Raw genomic sequence first — 20,168 nt, forward strand, 5'->3', positions numbered from 1 at the left:
TGTGAGACAAACAGCTCTCAATTTACCCAGTGGGACTCACTCACCCAGGGGTGGCGATATGGTGAGCAGCCATTCAGCTACTCCTAATCAACCTGTCATAGCCAATTAACCCCTTTTAGTCCTATATCCATTAAAGGATTACTTCAAGTTTAACAGTCACCTTATAGAACATTAGGAAACAATAGACTGGAGATGTTCAATGACTTCTGTGCTGTGGGCATACTCCGTGCATAGGTCATTGTGATTTGTCTTATTAGGAGATAATGATGTCATAGGGGGGGAAGGCCCAGCTCAGAATCTAAGTGGAGAGGCGCCATGTAATACCAACTTTTCCAAAACAAAAATTTATTTGATGAGGTCTTTAATGTAAACAGCATCCTCAATCGGAAAAAAAAGTTTAATTTGAAGGAAATATTCTTCTGTAAAAGCCCCAAGCACATTGCTGAAGAGACCAAGGCTTGCCTATCAATCACAGAAGTTGATGGTGATCACAGAACATTGGACCTCAGGACACACACCCCACCATTACCTATATCATAAGAAGGAGAAACTTCTAATACTTGTGTCTGGAATAATTCCTGCAGATTTAATTGTAAAAATGAAAGCAACTTTCTCTGATTCATAAATCGTATCCTAAGGACACTTCCTAAAAGGTGCTTTCAGGGATTCATTTTTTTTTCTACTATGGGGCTAAGAACTAACAGCCAGGTAGATGCTAACTACCTGCCAATTCTACCCAGCGCAGGCTCTGGTCAGCAATTCTGCTGCTCAACGTCAACAATGTGGTTCTTCCTCTTCCGGTCTGCTCTGTCCACAGAGCATGACTGCCGGCGTTATGCTGATTGACACCGGCGTTATGCTGATTGACAGCCAGCCTCCCGCAGTTAGGCAGCGGCGAGTTGGCTGTCAATCAGCTTGACATAGGCAGTCATGCCCCATCACAGAGCAGAGCAGAAGAGAAGCAACTTCTCTGCAGACGTGACGTCAGCAGAAGCCACAGAATCGTCGGCAGGAATAGTCTGTGACCGCTCTGAGCCAGAAGAGATCAGCACCAAGCACAACAGGAAGGTAGTGACCAGCCTGTTAGTTCTTAGGCCCATAGTAAAAATAATAAATTAGTCCCGGAAAACCCACTTTAAAGGAGTTTAGGAAACTCACGTCATATATCCTATTAAAAAAATTCTGAATTAATAGATTATAATTCCCTCTTCGGGATCCTCATCTCTCAAACTGCTTTCACCCTATGTTCAGGCACCCGTTCAATGGCTCACGTCGGGGATTATGTCTGAACCTCCCAGAAAACGGGATTCGAGCGTATGCGCCGACAGGTCCATAGACTATAAAGGTACCGACAGAGCGAACGTGCACTCTGACGTGCATCACTTTCGGGTGTGTACGCCTACTGGAGGCGTACACTCTCTGATGTAGTAGACTGTGCCTGGGTGTCCATCTCCAGTAGGCATACACGCCCAAAAATGCTGCATGACATGACCAAGGTGACTGCTTTTGTCAGAATAACATTAGCACAACGCTGCTGTCAAAAAAGAAACTGGTCTAAAAAAAACTGCATTCACTTAAAGTGCATCACCACTCAACCAGTATGTATGTATAGATCTATGGAATAATATACCAGGGCAACAGTAAGCAACTGACAGACTCTGTGCCACACATGGCTCTTAAAGGAAATGTATATACCTACATGTTATTTTTGTCTACTTTTTTCTTATTGTAGATTTTTTCTATTCTATTTTATGTACATGATTATCGACATGGCCATCTTGATTGACAGCATTCAGGGATATGCGTTCAATCTGTCGGCACCATTATAGTCTACGGCTCTGTTGGCATATATGCCCGAATCCCGTATTGCGGGGTGGGGTTCGGACATATAAGCCCCGATGGAGCCACTGAATGGGTGCCTGAATGCAGTGTGGAAGCACCCTCAGAGTGGGGAGACCTTACATTGAGTGTTTCTCTCTCTGGAGTTACCTGTTCTGTCCTGCATTACACAGTCAAGTCATTATTTGAATAACTACTGTGTAATTAATAAGGGAAACTTACTACCAGGCTTCCCCATATAGATAGCTGGAGTCCCGACACTTTATAACCAGCTTTATTGTCAAATAACCCTTCTTCAGGTTAGAATTGTCCAAAGATACGTTCATTCATTGGGAGTAATGATCTTTAGTGCAGCACAAAAGATTATCCATCGTTCTTGGCAGTGCATTGTCCTGTGTAAACTTTAGTATTTTAAAAGAGCAGGTAATATCAGAACCCCACAAGTGAAGCAATGTACTGGAGACATACACAATAAACTGGAGTTACAATAGGGACAGCCAGTTTTTTGGACTTCATGTCAAAAATCCCACTATAGTCGGTCTCTTGGCGGCCTGAAACGGCAGCACATGAGAAACACCAGATTGTATTTCACTGCACAGGAAACGCAGGAAGGTTTATTGTCCCATTAAAGGAGACGTCTGAACGGCTTTTATGCTTACTTTTATGTATTGTTGGTCAGTATAACACATTGTGTTATTGCTGCACTTCACAAACAGATCACGGCTTTCTAAGGGCTTTGATCTGTCGAACATTACATGAATCTGTCATATTATTGTAATTGGTGCCTCTCCTAACTTCCTAAAGAAATCACTGCATATGTCCGGGCATGAGGACTAGAAAAAGTAATCCCAAGATTACGGCTCATCATTATCACTATATTAGGAGACTAGTAATTTTCGAAACCTTCCTCGCTAGCAGTTCATATTCGGCAAAGAAAACACCTTCTCTCTGCACTCTTAACAGAGTAACCATCGTGTTAATTTTTATTGCATAAATCAATAGTACACATGAAAATAAGCAACTCTTATCAGAGCAATCTGCTTCTCTCTTCCCCAGGATTGATCTTTTACTCTTAGTTCTTGGGTACAATCCGTATTCAGTGAAGACAGATTTTCCTATTACTGAGATTGAAGATGACAGTTGGTGCTTTTAAAATTCTATGGGGAGGGGAAGAGGAGCAGCTGGAGGCAGACACAGGCATTCTGTTGCAAGTTCTCCTGAAATGACAGTTACAGTTCTCCGTAGAATTTTATAAGCACCAACTGCCATCTCCTATCTCAGTAATGTAATAATCTGTCTTCACTGAATGCAGATTTTTGAGAATGAATGATCAGACCAGGAAGAGAAAGAAGCTGGTAATTTTCACGTGTACTATTGATTAAAGAGGTTGTCCACTTTTATCTAAAATGCCCCCAATGTATTTCAATTGTGGAGAGAAGTCTTTTTGTAATTACCTTGCTTTTTCTTTATGGCCTGTGAGCGGCGCTATCGCTGACCACTTACAGACATCACGTGACCCCTGGCTGCAGCCTTAACTGATGTCACGTCAAGTGAGGCGTGACCCAGTGACGCACACGTCACAGCCCTCCATCCACCGTGCGCTTTCCCAATGAATGTAGGAGGGTAAAAGTGCGCGGTGGATGCTGGGCTGTGACTCTCGGGGAAACCCAGCCCACAGCCCATCAATCAGGGGGAGCGCGTCACTGGGTCATGCCAAACTGCAGCTGGAACTTGACGTGACATCAGAGGTCAGCGATAGCGCCGCTCACAGGCAATAAAGAACACACAAGGTAATTACAGAAAGACTTCTCTCCACAGTTTAAATACATTGGGGGCATTTTAGATAGTAGTGGACAACTTCTTTAATGGGAAAAAAATGAAACTGATGGCGGCGACACTTTAATTTTCAGCTGACAAGGGTTAAAGGGCAAAGTATATCTAAAAGACACTGGCTTGGTTGTCCTGGATTGCTTTGACAGAGAGCAGAGCAAAAAGGTTTCTAATACAGACGGCTGCTTCCTAGACCCCAAGGCCTGTCCTGTCCCAATCTTACTATTTTACATGTTGTATGCATTGGGGGTGAAGGATGGGGGAAAAAATGGATGAATCCTGGAGTACGTTAACACAAATGTATTCTCACTTCAACTGTTGTCCTAGTGGAAAACTGCACACGGGCAGCACATGGACCAATGTTAATCAATGTGTTAGATCACATGAGCATTTTTCCACACGGATCAACAGTCTGTATGAAAAAAATCACAACATGCCCTAGTCTCATCCATTCACTGGATGAGTCACCTACACATGCAAAGAATACATTACTGACACCAGCAGAATCATTTTGGACAACCCCTTCTCATTACTCATGTTAAAATAAAAATCTTATACTCACCTCCGGTGCCGGCTCCTTTCCAGCGGTGTCTGCACTCGTGTTTCCAGGGCTCCCGTGAGGCTGTCATGACATGTGAGCCCGGCGCCCAATCAAGGTCACTGTCCCCGCGCCTTCGGACAAATCAAACATCAAGGGGAAGTCAGAGCGCAGCCACAGCCATGGCTTCCTGTTGATGGTTAATAAGTCCGAAGGCGGGGACAGTGACGCCAGCGCTGATCCGGCGCAGCGCTCATGTGTGCACATGAGCCCCAGGACCGTGAGTGCTGAGACCACTGGAATGGCGCCAGCACCGGAGGCCTTGTATAACTGTGTGTGTAGAAGGAGAGACCTGTCACTCAAGGGGAGCTGGGCGGGGAGAAGCCCCTGGGAAATTTATCTTGGACTAGTCACCCGAGGGGCCTGAAATGATGGAGTGCCGTTCAGGCTTCCCAATAGTCAACCTTTCTTTTGCATGAGAAAACCAGTCTTTGGCTGTACAAGATTTTTTCTTGAACCCATAGACAATGAATGGGTGACTTTGACCTGTGAAAAATCATAAACGGATATGTCTCCTCTCTTTTTTTAGTGGACTATCAGTCTGCAAGTAAATGAACATGTGATCCGCTTCATAGGATATAATAGGTACTTGTCTTATCAATCGTAAAAGACACTGCTAGAACAAGAAACACAGATGTCTGAATGAGGCCTAAATATACAGTGCCTACAAGTAGTATTCAACCCCCTGCAGATTTAGCTGGTTTGATAAGATGCAAATAAGTTAGAGCCTTCAAACTGCAAACGAGAGTAGGTTTTATGAACAGAAGTATAAATCTTACAAACCAAAAAGTTATGTTGCTCAGTTGAATTTTATTAAATTTTAAACATAAAAGTGTGGGTCAATTATTATTCAACCCCTATGTTTAATATTTTGTGGAATAACCCTTGTTTGCAATTACAGCTAATAATCGTCTTTTATAAGACCTGATCAGGCCGGCACAGATCTGTGGAGTTATCTTGGCCCACTCCTCCATGCAGATCTTCTCCAAGTTATCTAGGTTCTTTGGGTGTCTCATGTGGACTTTATTCTTGAGCTCCTTCCACAAGTTTTCAATTGGGTTAAGGTTAGGAGACTGACTAGGCCACTCCAACACCTTGACTTTTTCCCTCTTGAACCAGGCCTTGGTTTTCTTGGCTGTGTGCTTTGGGTCATTGTCTTGTTGGAAGATGAAATTACGACCCATCTTAAGATCCTTGATGGAGGAGCGGAGGTTCTTGGCCAAAATCTCCAGGTAGGCCGTGCTATCCATCTTCCCATGGATGCGGACCAGATGGCCAGGCCCCTTGGCTGAGAAACAGCCCCACAGCATGATGCTGCCACCACCATGCTTGACTGTAGGGATGGTATTCTTGGGGTCGTATGCAGTGCCATCCAGTCTCCAAACGTCACGTGTGTGGTTGGCACCAAAGATCTCGATCTTGGTCTCATCAGACCATAGAACCTTGAACCAGTCTGTCTCAGAGTCCTCCAAGTGATCATGAGCAAACTGTAGACGAGCCTTGACATGACGCTTTGAAAGTAAAGGTACCTTACGGGCTCGTCTGGAATGGAGACCATTGCGGTGGAGTACTTTACTTATGGTATTGACTGAAACCAATGTCCCCACTGCCATGAGATCTTCCCGGAGCTCCTTCCTTGTTGTCCTTGGGTTAGCCTTAACTCTTCGGACAAGCCTGGCCTCGGCACGGGAGGACACTTTCAAAGGCTGTCCAGGCCGTGGAAGGCTAACAGTAGTTCCATAAGCCTTCCACTTACGGATGATGCTCCCAACAGTGGAGACAGGTAGGCCCAACTCCTTGGAAAGGGTTTTGTACCACTTGCCAGCCTTGTGACCCTCCACGATCTTCTCTCTGATGGCCTTGGAATGCTCCTTTGTCTTTCCCATGTTGACCATGTCTGAGTGCTGTTCACAAGTTTGGGGAGGGTCTTAAATAGTCAGAAAAGGCTGGCAAAAGAGATCTTTAATCCACACATGTGAAGCTCATTATTCTTGGTGCCTGAACTACTTCTTAATACTTTAGGGGGACCAAACAGAATTCTTGTGGTTTGAGGGGTTGAATAATAAATGACACTCTGAATTAACTTTTAACGTTTTAAAAAAAAAAAAAAAAAAAAAATTTGCTGCAGTGCATTTCCCACTTCCAGGCTGATCTACAGTACAAATGTCACAATGCCAAGTTAATTCCGCATGTGTCAACCAGCTAAATCTGCAGGGGGTTGAATACTACTTGTAGGCACTGTAAGTAAAAAAAATCATATGTATACACTCTGTTTTCAATTTCTAAACAGTCCCTTTTTGTTAGAAGGATTCCCTGATGATGGGTAAAAGTCTGTCCCTCTGCTGGGTCACTTCATCACCTGTATAGAGGATTGCGCTTAGTAAGTATCCAGTTTCCCTAGAGCGCCCCCACAGGAGAAATTAAACATTACTTACTGTGAGGAGCTACCCACTTACTAAAACCTGCCTAGGTGATTATTAAGAACCCACAAACTCAGATCCTTACACTTACTTTCATTAAATCAGTAGGTTGTCCATGTAATGCACAGACATGACCGGTCCCCCAGAGCAAGAGAAGAGCCCTTCTTTGTAGTGGCTTGTGGCTTTGAATAGATCGAGGCAGCGTTTAGTTTATAAGAATGCCTCTCGCCAATCAGTAATGTCAACCCTACAGTGATCTGAGATAAAACCAGAGAACAGCTGATCCACTGCTGCATGTGAAGTGAGAACAATGAGTGGAGACCCCCTGTCAATCTAAATGACCCTTGCCAATAGAAAAGTCCCCTAATGCTTATCTAATGGGGGTTGGTATCCTATTCCATCAGGAACCCATCCCCCATACCCCTCCTTTAGGCTGATGACACACAATTCTTATTTCAGATTTCTTTACAGATGACCTAATATTATTATTATAATTGCAAATTATTATAAAGAGAACTAATAGGAAATGCTGAACTAAAGACCAGGAAATACACCTTTTGTCAATGAAACCATTAATCCATCTTTTATAAATGCGATTATCAGCAAGTTCTCCAAATAATTCCAAAATGTCAGTTCTGTGCAGGAGTTCTGCATGCAATGAATATGTTATGGTTCAGTGTATTGTGTGGTGTTGGTAGACACTTGGTAGTATGCGAACAATGATCATTACATTAATTATGGTCACTATATTATCCTAGAGGTCTTCTATGTAGACACTCTTATAGGAGATTGACCAGAACGGACAAAATTCTTGGGTCAACGCCTAATTTCTGAAGTTAAAGCAATTTTCCAGGACTAACAAAAGGTCATCAACATCAGATCGGCACTCCCCGCCGAACAGCTGTTATCTTCTTTGGTGGCAGCCAGGTATTGCAGATCACCTCCTATTCAAGTGAACGGGAGCTCATAGGCAGTATCCAGAAGCAGCCACAAAAGAGTACAGAGCTGTGCTGTCCTGCTCCATACACTGCCACCGGAGAAGATAACAGCTGATCACTGTGGGTGCTGGATCCCACCAATCTGACAATGAGAACCCATCCTATGGAACCTTACTCCTGGATAACTAAGTACCAGACAGACTGTATACTTCTCAGATAAAAGGTGTGAATTTCCACATAACTCCAGATAATATCTGATGTAATAAAGCGCAGGTTATATTAGGTCATAAAAAAGAAAGTCAGTTTCAGAATTCATAGATATTGGAAGATATGACTGAAGACAACTTTTAACGTTTTTGTAAAGTCTTTTTTTTTTTTTTTTTTTACTATCATTTTCCAGTCATTTTTTCCAGCATTTTATTAAGCAAAAACTATGGCAAAACAGTCCATAAAACGCCCGGACGTCTTCTGAGCCTCCTCAGTGACTTGTATTGTAAAGTACAGAGCGCCTTCCGAGTGGAAAACGAAGGAAGAATGGACATGTCATCTCTTTTAACTGCTTGGTGGTTTCAGAAATCTGAAATGGTTAAAAGACATTCAAACCCTGAACATATGATAAGCAAGTTGTTTTTATATAGAATTGCTTAGGTTCATTCTTTGGAGCATTTTCTAAAAGGTTTTTCAGCTGTCATGTGCACTTACCCATAAAGGGTTTTTTCATGAGCTTTTTTTTATCTCCTGAAGAAATTTTGAAGAACACTTGGTGAAAAAAAAGTGGACACTTCCTTGATGCAAATCCTGAAAAAAACCTTTCCAATCTAGGCAGTACCCAAACAAAAGACTTCAAAAACACACAAAAAACTCTTCCAAAACTCTTCAAAATCTCTTTAGAAATACGCTTCAGGAAAAGAGAAAAAAAAATCCCCCCAAAAGAAGGAGCGTTTCCTGAAATAGAATCTCCTTGAAATACTCATGATCTTTTAATGCCTCAGAAAACTCTGTGTGAATATCGTTTTAACATTTAAATCCCGGCTGATAGAAACAGAGTTTCCTTTTAGGCTAGGTTCAGACGAGCATATGAAAAAATAATCCTATTTTCATCCAGAAAAAAGCGGATGATTTTCATTCATATTGTCGTCTGTGTGTCCATTTTTTTCATCCTTGTGAAATCCGTAATTAATATCCATGTGTGATTTGTTTTTTGTACATCAACAGTTTCAAATGTATGTGCGCAAATACAGTATTCCTAGGTTAATTATGGCAATGTATCCATAAAAATTGGATGCAAAACGGATGATCCGAGTGGGATCTGATTTTGTTTTTTGTGCACCCATAGACTTGAAGGGGCGATTCACATCCGATATATGGAAGAGAATAGTTGATGCTGCGAAACTGTCATCTGGTCAGCCCTATTTAACAACATTGCTCAGTGTGCTGTCCGTGTGCGGTCTGATTTTAATCTGGGATCGAAGGGTAACATTTCTCCTTTTGGAGACTGACAAGCCAGGCCTGGCATGTCAGAGTGAGGAGATTTAAACGCCTTGCATGCTCCTCTGGGAAATTAAATATGTAAATTGTCTCTTCAGAGATGAAGAGGACTAGAACTCTAGCGCCACCTATTGAAAGTAGCAATCCTTAAAGTCAATATCGACCCTTTAAACAGCCTTGCCACATGACTTAGGATAAAAGTCAAACCAAAATCGCAATTTGCAGACACAGTGTTTAGGGGTTTTGCCCCTCGTCAGTGCAAAGTATGAGATCTAATTTGGCTAGGTGAGAGGCTTAAGACTGGGATCTAAGGGGTAATATTCCTTCTTGTGGAGAGTCACAAGCCAGGCCTGTCTGATTTTAGCACACACATATATTAGGCTGTGTGCCCACGATGCTTTTTTAAAGCGTTTCTGCAGCGGCAATTCCGCTGCAGAAACACTTAAAAAAACGCATGGTAGAAGGTCTGCCATGTTCCCCAACGATAATCCACATGTGCACATGCTGCGGAAATTTCCGCTGCGGATTATCATTGTTGAAAAAATGCAGCACTACCAATTGTTTTGCGGAAGCTCTGCGTTTTCGCTGCCATTGACTTGCATTGGAACGCATGGAATCCGCATCACTGCATCTGTACATGCGGATTACATGCGTTTCAATGTGTGGATGGTACCCGGGTCTGAAGGACAGGAGACTCTCCTCCGGACCCGGGTACCATAGAACCTGTAAAAAAAAGAATAAAATAAAAAATAAACATTATACTTACCTTCTGATGGCCCCCGATGTCTTTGTTTCAGCTTGCTGACAGATCGCGGTGGACTCAAGGACCTGCCATGATGTCATTTAGTCATGTGATGGGTCACGCGACATCTGACGTCGGCAGGTCCTTTCAGTGTACCGTGAGCTGCCGGCAAGCCGAGACGCATCGAATAAAGACACCGGGGGCCATCAGAAGGTAAGTATATATTTATTTTTTAACATTCTTTCGGACACACTATATAAATCCATGCCGGTTGCATGGATTTATATAGTGTGACCAAGTTGTCAAGCACTTTCCAAGTGATGCTAAAATCGCTTGGAAAGCTCTTGACAACCCGCATGTGGAAATGCATGTGAAGAACGCTTCACATCCACATATCCCTGGCGGGAAAAACCCATGTACAATCCGCATGTACAATCCGCATGTACAATCCGCATGTACAATCCGCATGCGTTTTTTCTGCCAGGGAGATGCAGAAACGCTCAGGAAAAAATTCGGAGCATTTCTGCATCGTGGGCACATAGCCTTATACTGGTCTGAATGAGCCTTTAATACATAGTTCTCATTCACTACAGTACACAGTGAAGAGATCACACCATCACATTTCGGGCAGATGATTTCCATAGTCGTTCCTTAGATATTGCTGCGGGCCAATGCGAGTAATAATGTTCTACACATAAGTTATGTAAAAGAATGTACAAACTCATTCATGCGTCACCAAACCCTTCCCTCACGCCGTGCAAAGTATTCATACTAACAATGTTCAGCTCCAAATTAATTTATGAATATCCGGATAAAATTGGGGTTGGCAAATTTCAAGTTATCCATATTTCCATATTCACAGGAAATTGGTTTTAATGTTGCATACTTTGTAAAATTAATATGTAATTACCTGAAATTAACATTCCTTAAGGGGTGAACTGCTAGAAAGGTGCATCAATTAAATGAAAGCTAGAAAAAAATCCCCCAAGCCCGAGGCACCAAGGAATCCACTGTTGTCTATGAAGCTTTTACTGTTGGAACACTAAAATGCTAACAATGACTCTCGATTCTTTCAATTGTCAAAAAACATAAGTGAAATGTTGGCCGAAATGACTATGATCAACTATTTTGGCTGAACATCAATCGAAAAATCATACACAATGTCAAACGGCGGACAGTAATTTACCAAAAGTGACATCCGCTAAGCCGGCCATTCATAGTACATAGCTGCCGGTCGAGCAACGTACAAGCCATCTCTCACGACACAGAGGAACACTCGGCTCTGACATGTATTTCTCGTTCTTCACTAGAGAGCCTGTCTCTGTGCCGAAAAAAAATATCGGCTGCTGAACATCCAGCAGTCAGATCTACTGACATCGCCAGTGAGCGAAGGCGGCAGGCCCCCATAAGGGTCGCCAACCGTCCAGAGATTCCAGGACAGCCTGTAAAATAGGTAACATTTCTGCCCTGTCCGTAAGAAACATTTAAGGGGTCCGTTTTGAAGTTGCTTTGCTGTTTTGAAACTTATACAGATTATTTTGATTACAATTATCAGCATTTTATAGTTTACAGTGAATTCATCTGATGTCTCAGATCAGAATTCTAGGGTGTAGACATGTATCACTTGTAACCATAATGATTTATTATGGATTTCCCATGTGCCCTTAAAAAATATTGTCTGTCTGTGATTTTTTGATAAACTGTCCAGAAAAAATTAAATAGTGAAGCTGGTAACCCTGGCCCAATACAAACTAGATGGTCAGTCGATCCCACCGAAATCAAATCTAAACTTAAAGAGGTTTCCACTACTTTTACACTGATGGCCAATCCTTAGGATAGGTCATCAATACCTGATCAGTCGGGGTCCAACACCCGGCACCCCTGCCAATCAGCTGTTATCGGTGGTGGCGACCGGAAGTACTCACTTGCGGGTCTGCTCCGTCTTCTGATAGTGGCCGAGGCTTGGTACTACACATCTGCCTCCTATTCAAATCAATAGGATATGTAGTACCCTACAGTGGCCACTATCAGAAGACGGCCAGCTCCGCAAGTGACTACTTCCAACGGCCGCCACCGATAACAGCAGGTTTGGCATGGGTGCCAGATGTTAGACCCCAACCGATCAGACATTGATGACATATCCAGGTAAAGTAGTGGACAACCTCTTTAATCTTATGAGTCCGGGTGCTTTTTGGTTAGAGATTTTCATCTGTGCTCAGCCAAAAAATATTTATTAGCCACTTAGCACAATCCTTCATTTTTTAACTGACCCTCAGCCAGTTTAGTTTTGCATGTTGCTGGTGGAATTGCTCGTATTAGGCCCCTAAACATCTTTCTATACTATGAAACCTAGTTGTGATGCTTTATATATTAGTGAGAAGATGAGGCAGGACTGCCGGCGGGATAATTTTTGTGCTGCAGCTAAATAAATGTCTGTGCTTGAATTTATCCTGCAGCTAGACGGTGACTTCAGCTTTTGGAGCCCAGACATATCATGACCTGATATCACACAATGCCAATTATTCTTGTAGGCCATGATGTAACCATGCAGTTGTGCAGAGAGACATATGGCCAAATGAATGACTACCTTCAGTAAAAAGCTCCTGTCTTTCTGATAAAGAAATACATCCAACTGACCACCAAGGAAATGTGGATTATGCTTCATACCAGTGCTACATATTAGCTCTATGTTTCAGTATTACTGAATTAGGCCACGTTCACACATTCAGTATGTGGTCAGTAGTTTACATCAGTAAGCCAAAACCAAGAGTAGAACAATCAGAGGAAAAGTATAATAGAAACAAGTCACCACTTCTGTATTTATCACCCACTCCTGGTTTTAGCTTACAAATACTGATGTAAAATACTGACCAAATACTGATCGTGTGAACGTAGCCTTACAAATCAGAACCAGAACCTCAAGTCTGTGAAAGACTTTAGGACAAAAATCAGGTAGAGACCTCCCTAAACTGTTGTTAGAGTGACAGAAACATAGAATAGGTGAGAAAATAGAGCATAAATAAAACAGCCATGCAGTGATCAAATGGTAGCGCCATACAGTGTTCGTACAAAACTACAATATTTCACAATCCTTGCCCATTTCCATACATCTATGACTTTCCTGGACCAATATGATATTGTTTTAATCCTGTGTCCTTATGACAGTTTCTTGGTTAATAATCCTTGCTCATGATGCAAAGTTCGTTAAATGGTCATGTATACTGTAGAATTATAGGGTAGCAATTTCTAATAGGTGGCACTGGAAAGAAATGTTTTTTTCCCCATGGAGCATAAATGGTTTCCTAAAAAGTTGATCTCAAACTTTCTTTTAAGGCGCACTCTGTTGCCAAGCCTTCTGGCTTCCTGCTCGCCGGGGGCGGTGCTACAGCTTGATTGACAGTTCAAACCAGTGTTATAATTGCACCGCTGGCCTATACTGTGCACTCTCTGATGCTGGTATAAGAGGCTGTCTCTGCAACATCGGAGGAACACAGTGAAACTGAAACTGGAAGAAATTGGGAGCTAAGAGTGATTGCAGCCTGCTTCAGGGCAGTGCTTACAAGCTCAATAGAAAAGATATTGTAACTACTAAGCATGTTCTTAAAGCAGGTTTTTGATTCCTCACCTGAGAGCAGCCTGATGTAGGCAAAGAGAAGCTGAATCCAATGATGTATCACTTAGATTACTGGGTGCAGCCGTTCTGACACCATCAGAGTTTTTATATATGAGCAATAAAGCAGAGCTGAGGAAGCTAACCCCCACACCGGGCTCTGTATATACAATGTCCACAGACAGTGAGCTGCCTATCACAGGAGGGGTGTGTCGGACTAGCATACATGTGCTGCTGTGTCCAGCAATGATAAGTTACTGGTGCTAAAACAATCAGTGCAAGCAAACAAAACCATTGAGATTGACAAGAGAGGTATCGCTGAAATCTGTGTTTTAACCCCTTCCTCATGCTGTCTTCAGATCACATAGCAAAAACCTGCTGACAGATTCCCTTTAAGCAACAAGCTGTAAACAATAAAAAAAATAAAAGTGCTATTATCAGGGGAACGGTGCTTAAAGTGACCAAGAAGTAAATTGGGAATTTTATAAGTACTTTACAATTGTATCCTTCTTTGAAAATGGGAATAGCTCCTTAAAGAGAGTCAGACCCCGCAACCAGAAAAAAATCATAAAGAACACGAGCAGCTAGATATTTGGAACAAGGATACCAGTTGTTTCCTGTCCCTATTCCAACACTTCCATAAAGCTCAATTTACCTTAAGACAGTTCTTCATTTCAAACACAATTTTTGCCTTAGTGCCAAAAAACTGACGTCCATTATAAACAGGATATACGAAGCCAGGTGTCACCTTCTGAATACTGCCTGTCCTGTTCTGTCGGCTGAATCCCCAGTGCAGATCAGCAATGAATTACGCATGAATCAGGCTATTATCTGACACCACCACTGCATGAAACGACATGATCAGGCACGATCGCTTCCTCAGATGGGAACGTCGACTTTGCCAGAGAGCTGCATGGCTTTCATCTCAAGGTCTCATAGCAATTCCACCTGTGACACACATCCAGAGGGCGACTCGGAAATCATTGCAGGGCCGACAGCAGATTACACTGCAGGAGCCCGATGGATTATGGATCGAAGCCATTCTTCTCTATGTCCCTGATGATTTTAACCCTTACTAATCTAAATAAAATCAGAACAGTTTTGCCTATTAATACGAAAAAGTTTTATTATGCTGATGCAGATAATCATTGCTGTCATTATACCAGCCTCGTGGGTGCACCATACAGAGACACTAGGTGCCCATAAGAACCCTATGTGGTGCCATACAGCGTCCTGACATTTCCGCGTACACAAGTGCTTGTATTGGAAGGGGTTTTTTTTAGATTTCCCCTCTTTCTTGTTCTACAAGTTTTTAACTAGTTTCCTGCTCCTCTTGTCCTAATCCTAACTTATTAGTGTGAGATGGCACCATGTACTGAAAACTGTCATGATCACTAGATCTGATACAGATTTCTCAGCCACAGGTACAAAGCGACTGTGCCGTAAAGGGAGAATTGTTCTCTCCGCACGAAATTGTGCAGCATACTATGAGAACCGGTAAAACTCAAGACATTGTGGGGCTGAATCACCAAAACTTGGGTCTTGTACACCGGTCTTGATGTTGAGTAAGCCAGACTAAGATGCTGTCCATGCGCCAGAAATGTGCTCCAGTCCGGGACGATCTTCCAAGAGTCACAACTTTTTCATTTTATTCCATAGATATAGCCGTCATGTCTGCCATAATTTACACCACCTTTTTGGCGTAATTCTAATGATTTTGTTGGTTGGCGCTAGGTGAAGCCCTCTGCTGCTAAACTTAGCTAACTTTTCAAAAACTGCCGTAAAAACACCGAAAGTTGCCAAGCTGTGCTCAAATACGAGCTGAATCTCCAACTAGTGATAAATCTGGACCCTTTGGGAGAAACCATTATAGTCAGAGGAGCCCATCAGGCTTCAGTGGTGCCCGGCATGTAAAGGGGCTGCTGATTTTGTTTTCCTTCTCTTAAGGTTTTTTTTTTTCGCAAAAAACGTTGAACCGAAATGTTAGTCGAAAGACAATAAAGGGATATAAAACACACTTCGCTCGTGCAGTTTTTCTTCACATTTAGTACATTGTTTTTTAGATTCAGTGTCATCAGTGTCATTCTTGCAAACATTTAAATGCTCCCTAGGTGTGGGGTCTGTTTTATCAAGCGTTTTCCCATAACTTTCTCTATAGGAAAAATATCTGTCCCCCCTAAAAAAATGTAACTTAAATACTGGATTAAAAAATGGTTACAAAAAAACCTAATCACTACATATGAAGAAACCCGGAGCATTATTACTCCCTATACCAGACTAATGTAGGGTAATATATGTAGCATAAATGGGCAGATCTGCCAATCAGGAGCTCGGGCAGATGGGCGACCACCACGGTGTAAATGGCACCAGTGATATCGATGGCTGCCCAGCTTTCCCAGGAGTGGTCAGAGGGAACAGAGGACATTATAGGACTGGCTGATCACCATTAGTCTGTGGGCTCACACTTGAGCTGGGCAAAGCCTGGCAGAAGACATTGCAAATCTGACATGCCAAGCAGGTGGCATCATGTAACTGCTATTGCATTTGGCGCAGACGCTCTGATCGGCTATGGTGAGACACAAGTTGGCATGTGCCATAGGGCATCAATGTTATGGATACTGCATTAGTGTTAAAAAGTTACAGGACAGAAAGAAACAAGATGAAGCACAGGCTGAGGAATTGGGCAGAGAAGTGCACACTCTGCTGCCATCCTGCAGTCTCTGCCCACCATTGTGTGCCCAGCACACCTTCCTACCTGCCAGGGTGCCTCCAGTATCCGTGGTGCCCTGCCCGGGGGTGGCGACTCCTTCCCTGTGCCCAGCGCCCTCTGTGCTCTCTGCAGCCGGCAGAATGAAGGGTCCTCTCCCCCTGAGACATTCACAAGACGCGAGTCTCAAGTAGCGATGCCAAGGCGCATGCGCGACTCTGCCGACCCTCCCCCTGCCTCTGTACTTACACTCTGCCCTCACACCGGGCAAGACAATGCCAGGAGCAAGGAGGAGGCAGGGTACAGGCAAACTTTGCTCTGTCCCAGTGTCCCCGTCACATGGTGGGGGTTGTAGTCTTTCTAGAAGCACCGGAGGCGTTCTCCTGCAATCTGTGGCCGCTAGATTATACCAGAGGGCGAGCAGCTATTGAGGGATAATGCAGAAGTGTTGTACACAAAGCCTAACCCCTCAGCCCACAGCGGCCGGCATGGGGTGTGCTCAGGGTCAGGGGGACCTCAGCTGCTTTATCCGCAGGGTCTTCCTTATCAGCAGGTCCCTCGTATTCTGTGAAGCCCCTGTGAGCTGCCTCAGAGGAGCGTGCAAGAAACAAAGTGACCAGGACCACAAAATAACATAAAACAATAATATATATTAGAACTTATAAAAAAATTACAAAACCTAAAATATGAGGTGTAATCAGGCGGAAAAGAAGCATGAGGGAGGATTATCAATAAATAGTATCACCCGGGAACCCTGGCCATTGTACATATTCCAAATAAACTATGAAGGGTGCACTCTACAAAGTGTCAGATGGTTAAAAGGGTTTTCCCTCAAACATAAGTTCATTCTCTTATAAATGTGCCCCTGCTGTGTCCTGTGTAATGGCTGTGTCTGACCGTGTGGGAACATGGTCTGATCATACCACATCTCCTGGGCAGGGGAGGAAGCAAAAGAGTATACAGACATTACAGCAGGGATCACAGCTGATTCTTTTTGTGAGGTAAAACATTTCCCTGCCTTCTTTTAAACCAGGGGTCTCAAACTCGGCTGGGTATATGGGCCGCACATGGAAAAAATTTGAATTTGGGGGGCCGCATTCTTTGTTCAATGTGACATTTTTAGTGATACCATTTTTTTTGTATACACCTTTTGAACATTTTTTCCGTGTTTATTTTTTTATGGCTTGGGTCGTTATGGATGTGGCGATAATAAACGTGCACTTTTTTGTGTTTACTTTAGTTTACATATAAAACAGCATTTTTAGCGCCCAATATTTTTTCATGCTTTATTTTTATTTTTTTGATTTTTACAATTTTGTTTCCCCCAATTGGCCACATACAGTAATATTGTCTTACAATTAGCATCATATAGTAATAATGGCAAACATCTTGTAGTAATGTTCCCCATCCAAGTCCCCATCCTGTGGCTATGTGCCTCATCCAGGTCCCCATCTTGTGGCTATGTGCCCCATCCAGGTCCCCATCCTGTGGCTATGTGCCCCATCCAGATCCCCATCTTGTGGCTATGTGCCCCATCCAGGTCCCCATCTTGTGGCTATGTGCCCCATCCAGGTCCCCATCCTGTGGCTATGTGTCCCATCCAGGTCCCCATCTTGTGGCTATGTGCCCCATCCAGGTCCCCATCTTGTGGCTATGTGCCTCATCCAGGTCCCCATCCTGTGGCTATGTGCCCCATCTCCCCATCTTGTGGCTATGTGCCCCATCCAGGTCCCCATCTTGTGGCTATGTGCCCCATCCAGGTCCCCATCTTGTGGCTATGTGCCCCATCCAGGTCCCCATCTTGTGGCTATGTGCCCCATCCAGGTCCCCATCCTGTGGCTATGTGCCCCATCCAGGTCCCCATCCTGTGGCTATGTGCCCCATCCAGGTCCCCATCCTGTGGCTATGTGCCCCATCCAGGTCCCCATCTTGTGGCTATGTGCCCCATCCAGATCCCCATCTTGTGGCTATGTGCCCCATCCAGATCCCCATCTTGTGGCTATGTGCCCCATCCAGGTCCCCATCTTGTGGCTATGTGCCCCATCCAGGTCCCCATCTTGTGGCTATGTGCCCCATCCAGGTCCCCATCTTGTGGCTATGTGCCCCATCCAGGTCCCCTCTTGTGGCTATGTGCCCCATCCAGGTCCCCATCTTGAGGCTATGTGCCCCATCCAGGTCCCCTCTTGTGGCTATGTGCCCCATCCAGGTCCCCATCCTGTGGCTATGTACCCCATCCAGGTCCCCATCCTGTGGCTATGTACCCCATCCAGGTCCCCTCTTGTGGCTCTGTGCCCCATCCAGGTCCCCTCTTGTGGCTATGTGCCCCATCCAGGTCCCCTCTTGTGGCTATGTGCCCCATCCAGGTCCCCATCCTGTGGCTATGTACCCCATCTAGGTCCCCTCTTGTGGCTATGTACCCCATCCAGGTCCCCTCTTGTGGCTATGTACCCCATCCAGGTCCCCATCTTGTGGCTATGTGCCCCATCCAGGTCCCCATCTTGTGGCTATGTGCCCCATCCAGGTCCCCTCTTGTGGCTATGTGCTCCATCCAGGTCCCCATCCTGTGGCTATGTGCCCCATCCAGGTCCCCTCTTGTGGCTATGTGCTCCATCCAGGTCCCCTCTTGTGGCTATGTGCTCCATCCAGGTCCCCTCTTGTGGCTATGTGCCCCATCCAGGTCCCCTCTTGTGGCTCTGTGCCCCATCCAGGTCCCCATCCTGTGGCTATGTTTTCCCTGTGCTGTTCTTCACACACATAAAAAAAAAAAAGATGATTCTCACCTGTCCTCCGTTCCCTCGGCGTCCTTCCTGCAGATGTGGCCCGCAGGCACCACAGAGTCCGACCCCTTGACGATCCCGACCTGGTCCAGGAGGAGCCGCCGACAGCAGCGCTGCATTGCCGCACAGAGACTGTCTCCCAGCACAGCATTTTCAATGTCAGCCGCCGGCCAATCAGAAGCCAGCAGCGGACATCTGCATATGGCAATGACGTCATACTCGCTGCGCCGACACGCAGATATCAGCTGCTGGCCTCTGATTGGCCGGCGGCTGGCATTGGAAATGCAGTGCTGGGAAACAGTCTCTGTGCGGCAATGCAGCGCTGCTGTCGGCGGCTCCTCCTGGACCAGGTCGGGATCGTCAAGGGGTCTGTGCCTGCGGGCCGCATAAAGCAGCCTCAGGGGCCGCATGCGGCCCGCGGGCCGCGTGTTTGAGACCCCTGTTTTAAACAATGTTTTACCTCACAGAAAGAATCAGCTGTGATCTCCTGCTGTAATGTCTGTATTGTCTTTTGCTTCCTCCCCTGCCCAGATGTGGTAGATCAGACACAGCCATTACACAGTCAGACACAGCCATTACACAGTACACAGCAGGGGCACATTTATAAGAAAATGAACGTGGGAAAACCCCTTTAACACATATACACTGTGTTCCAAATTATTATGCAAATAATATTTTCTCAGATTTTCCCAAATTACCTATATGAATTGCAGTCATTTTAATTTTCCAGTCAAATGACTATTAGAGTACAATTGAAAGGTTTTTGTACAAACTGCCTATGATAACAGTATATTTTAAAAAAAATAAAAAACTCAAACTGCACTCAAAATGCGTGTTCCAAATTATTATGCACAGCAGAGTTTTCAACCTTTTCATTTTAATAAAGAAAAAAAAAAATGCCCCGTCTCATGCTGCACATAACACATCTGCATCTCTGGCTGCTATGGGCATAAAAGGGGACAAACTTATGGTGTGGCACCCATGCTCCCCTGACCTCAACCCCATTGAGAACCTCAGGAGCATCATCAAAAGGAGTGTCTATGATGGCGGGAGGCAGTTCACATCTAAGCAACAGCTCTGGGAGGGTATTCTCTCCTCATGCAAAACAATTGAAGCAGAAACCATCCAAAACCTGACAAATTCAATGGACGAGAGAGTTCAGAAGCTCCTTTCGAACAAGGGGTCCTATGTGCAAATGTAACATCACCTAGAATAAAGT

At 44.3% G+C, this 20,168-nt stretch overlaps 1 protein-coding gene across 3 annotated transcripts in view; it reads right to left on the reverse strand.

Annotated features, from left to right (window-relative positions):
* The window catches only part of RIN2 (Ras and Rab interactor 2), a 175,333-nt gene extending 158,918 nt beyond the window's left edge, over positions 1–16,415 (reverse strand). For 2 of the 3 annotated variants that reach the window (XM_073672468.1, XM_073672467.1), the window contains exon 1: positions 16,221–16,415. Coding sequence is in view for 1 of the 3 variants with exons in the window: in XM_073672466.1 (XP_073528567.1) it covers positions 14,121–14,138 (18 nt within the window). In the remaining 2 variants the exon portion in view is untranslated. Of the gene's footprint in view, positions 1–14,120; positions 14,154–16,220 lie in introns of those variants that run through there. The other variant, XM_073672466.1, reaches the window with a different exon arrangement.
* Positions 16,416–20,168: the final 3,753 nt, after the last annotated feature.

This window comes from Phyllobates terribilis, unplaced genomic scaffold (assembly GCF_046119375.1).
Source record: "Phyllobates terribilis strain yellow unplaced genomic scaffold, ASM4611937v1 Scaffold_3__8_contigs__length_932513732, whole genome shotgun sequence".
Lineage (NCBI taxonomy): Eukaryota > Metazoa > Chordata > Amphibia > Anura > Dendrobatidae > Phyllobates > Phyllobates terribilis.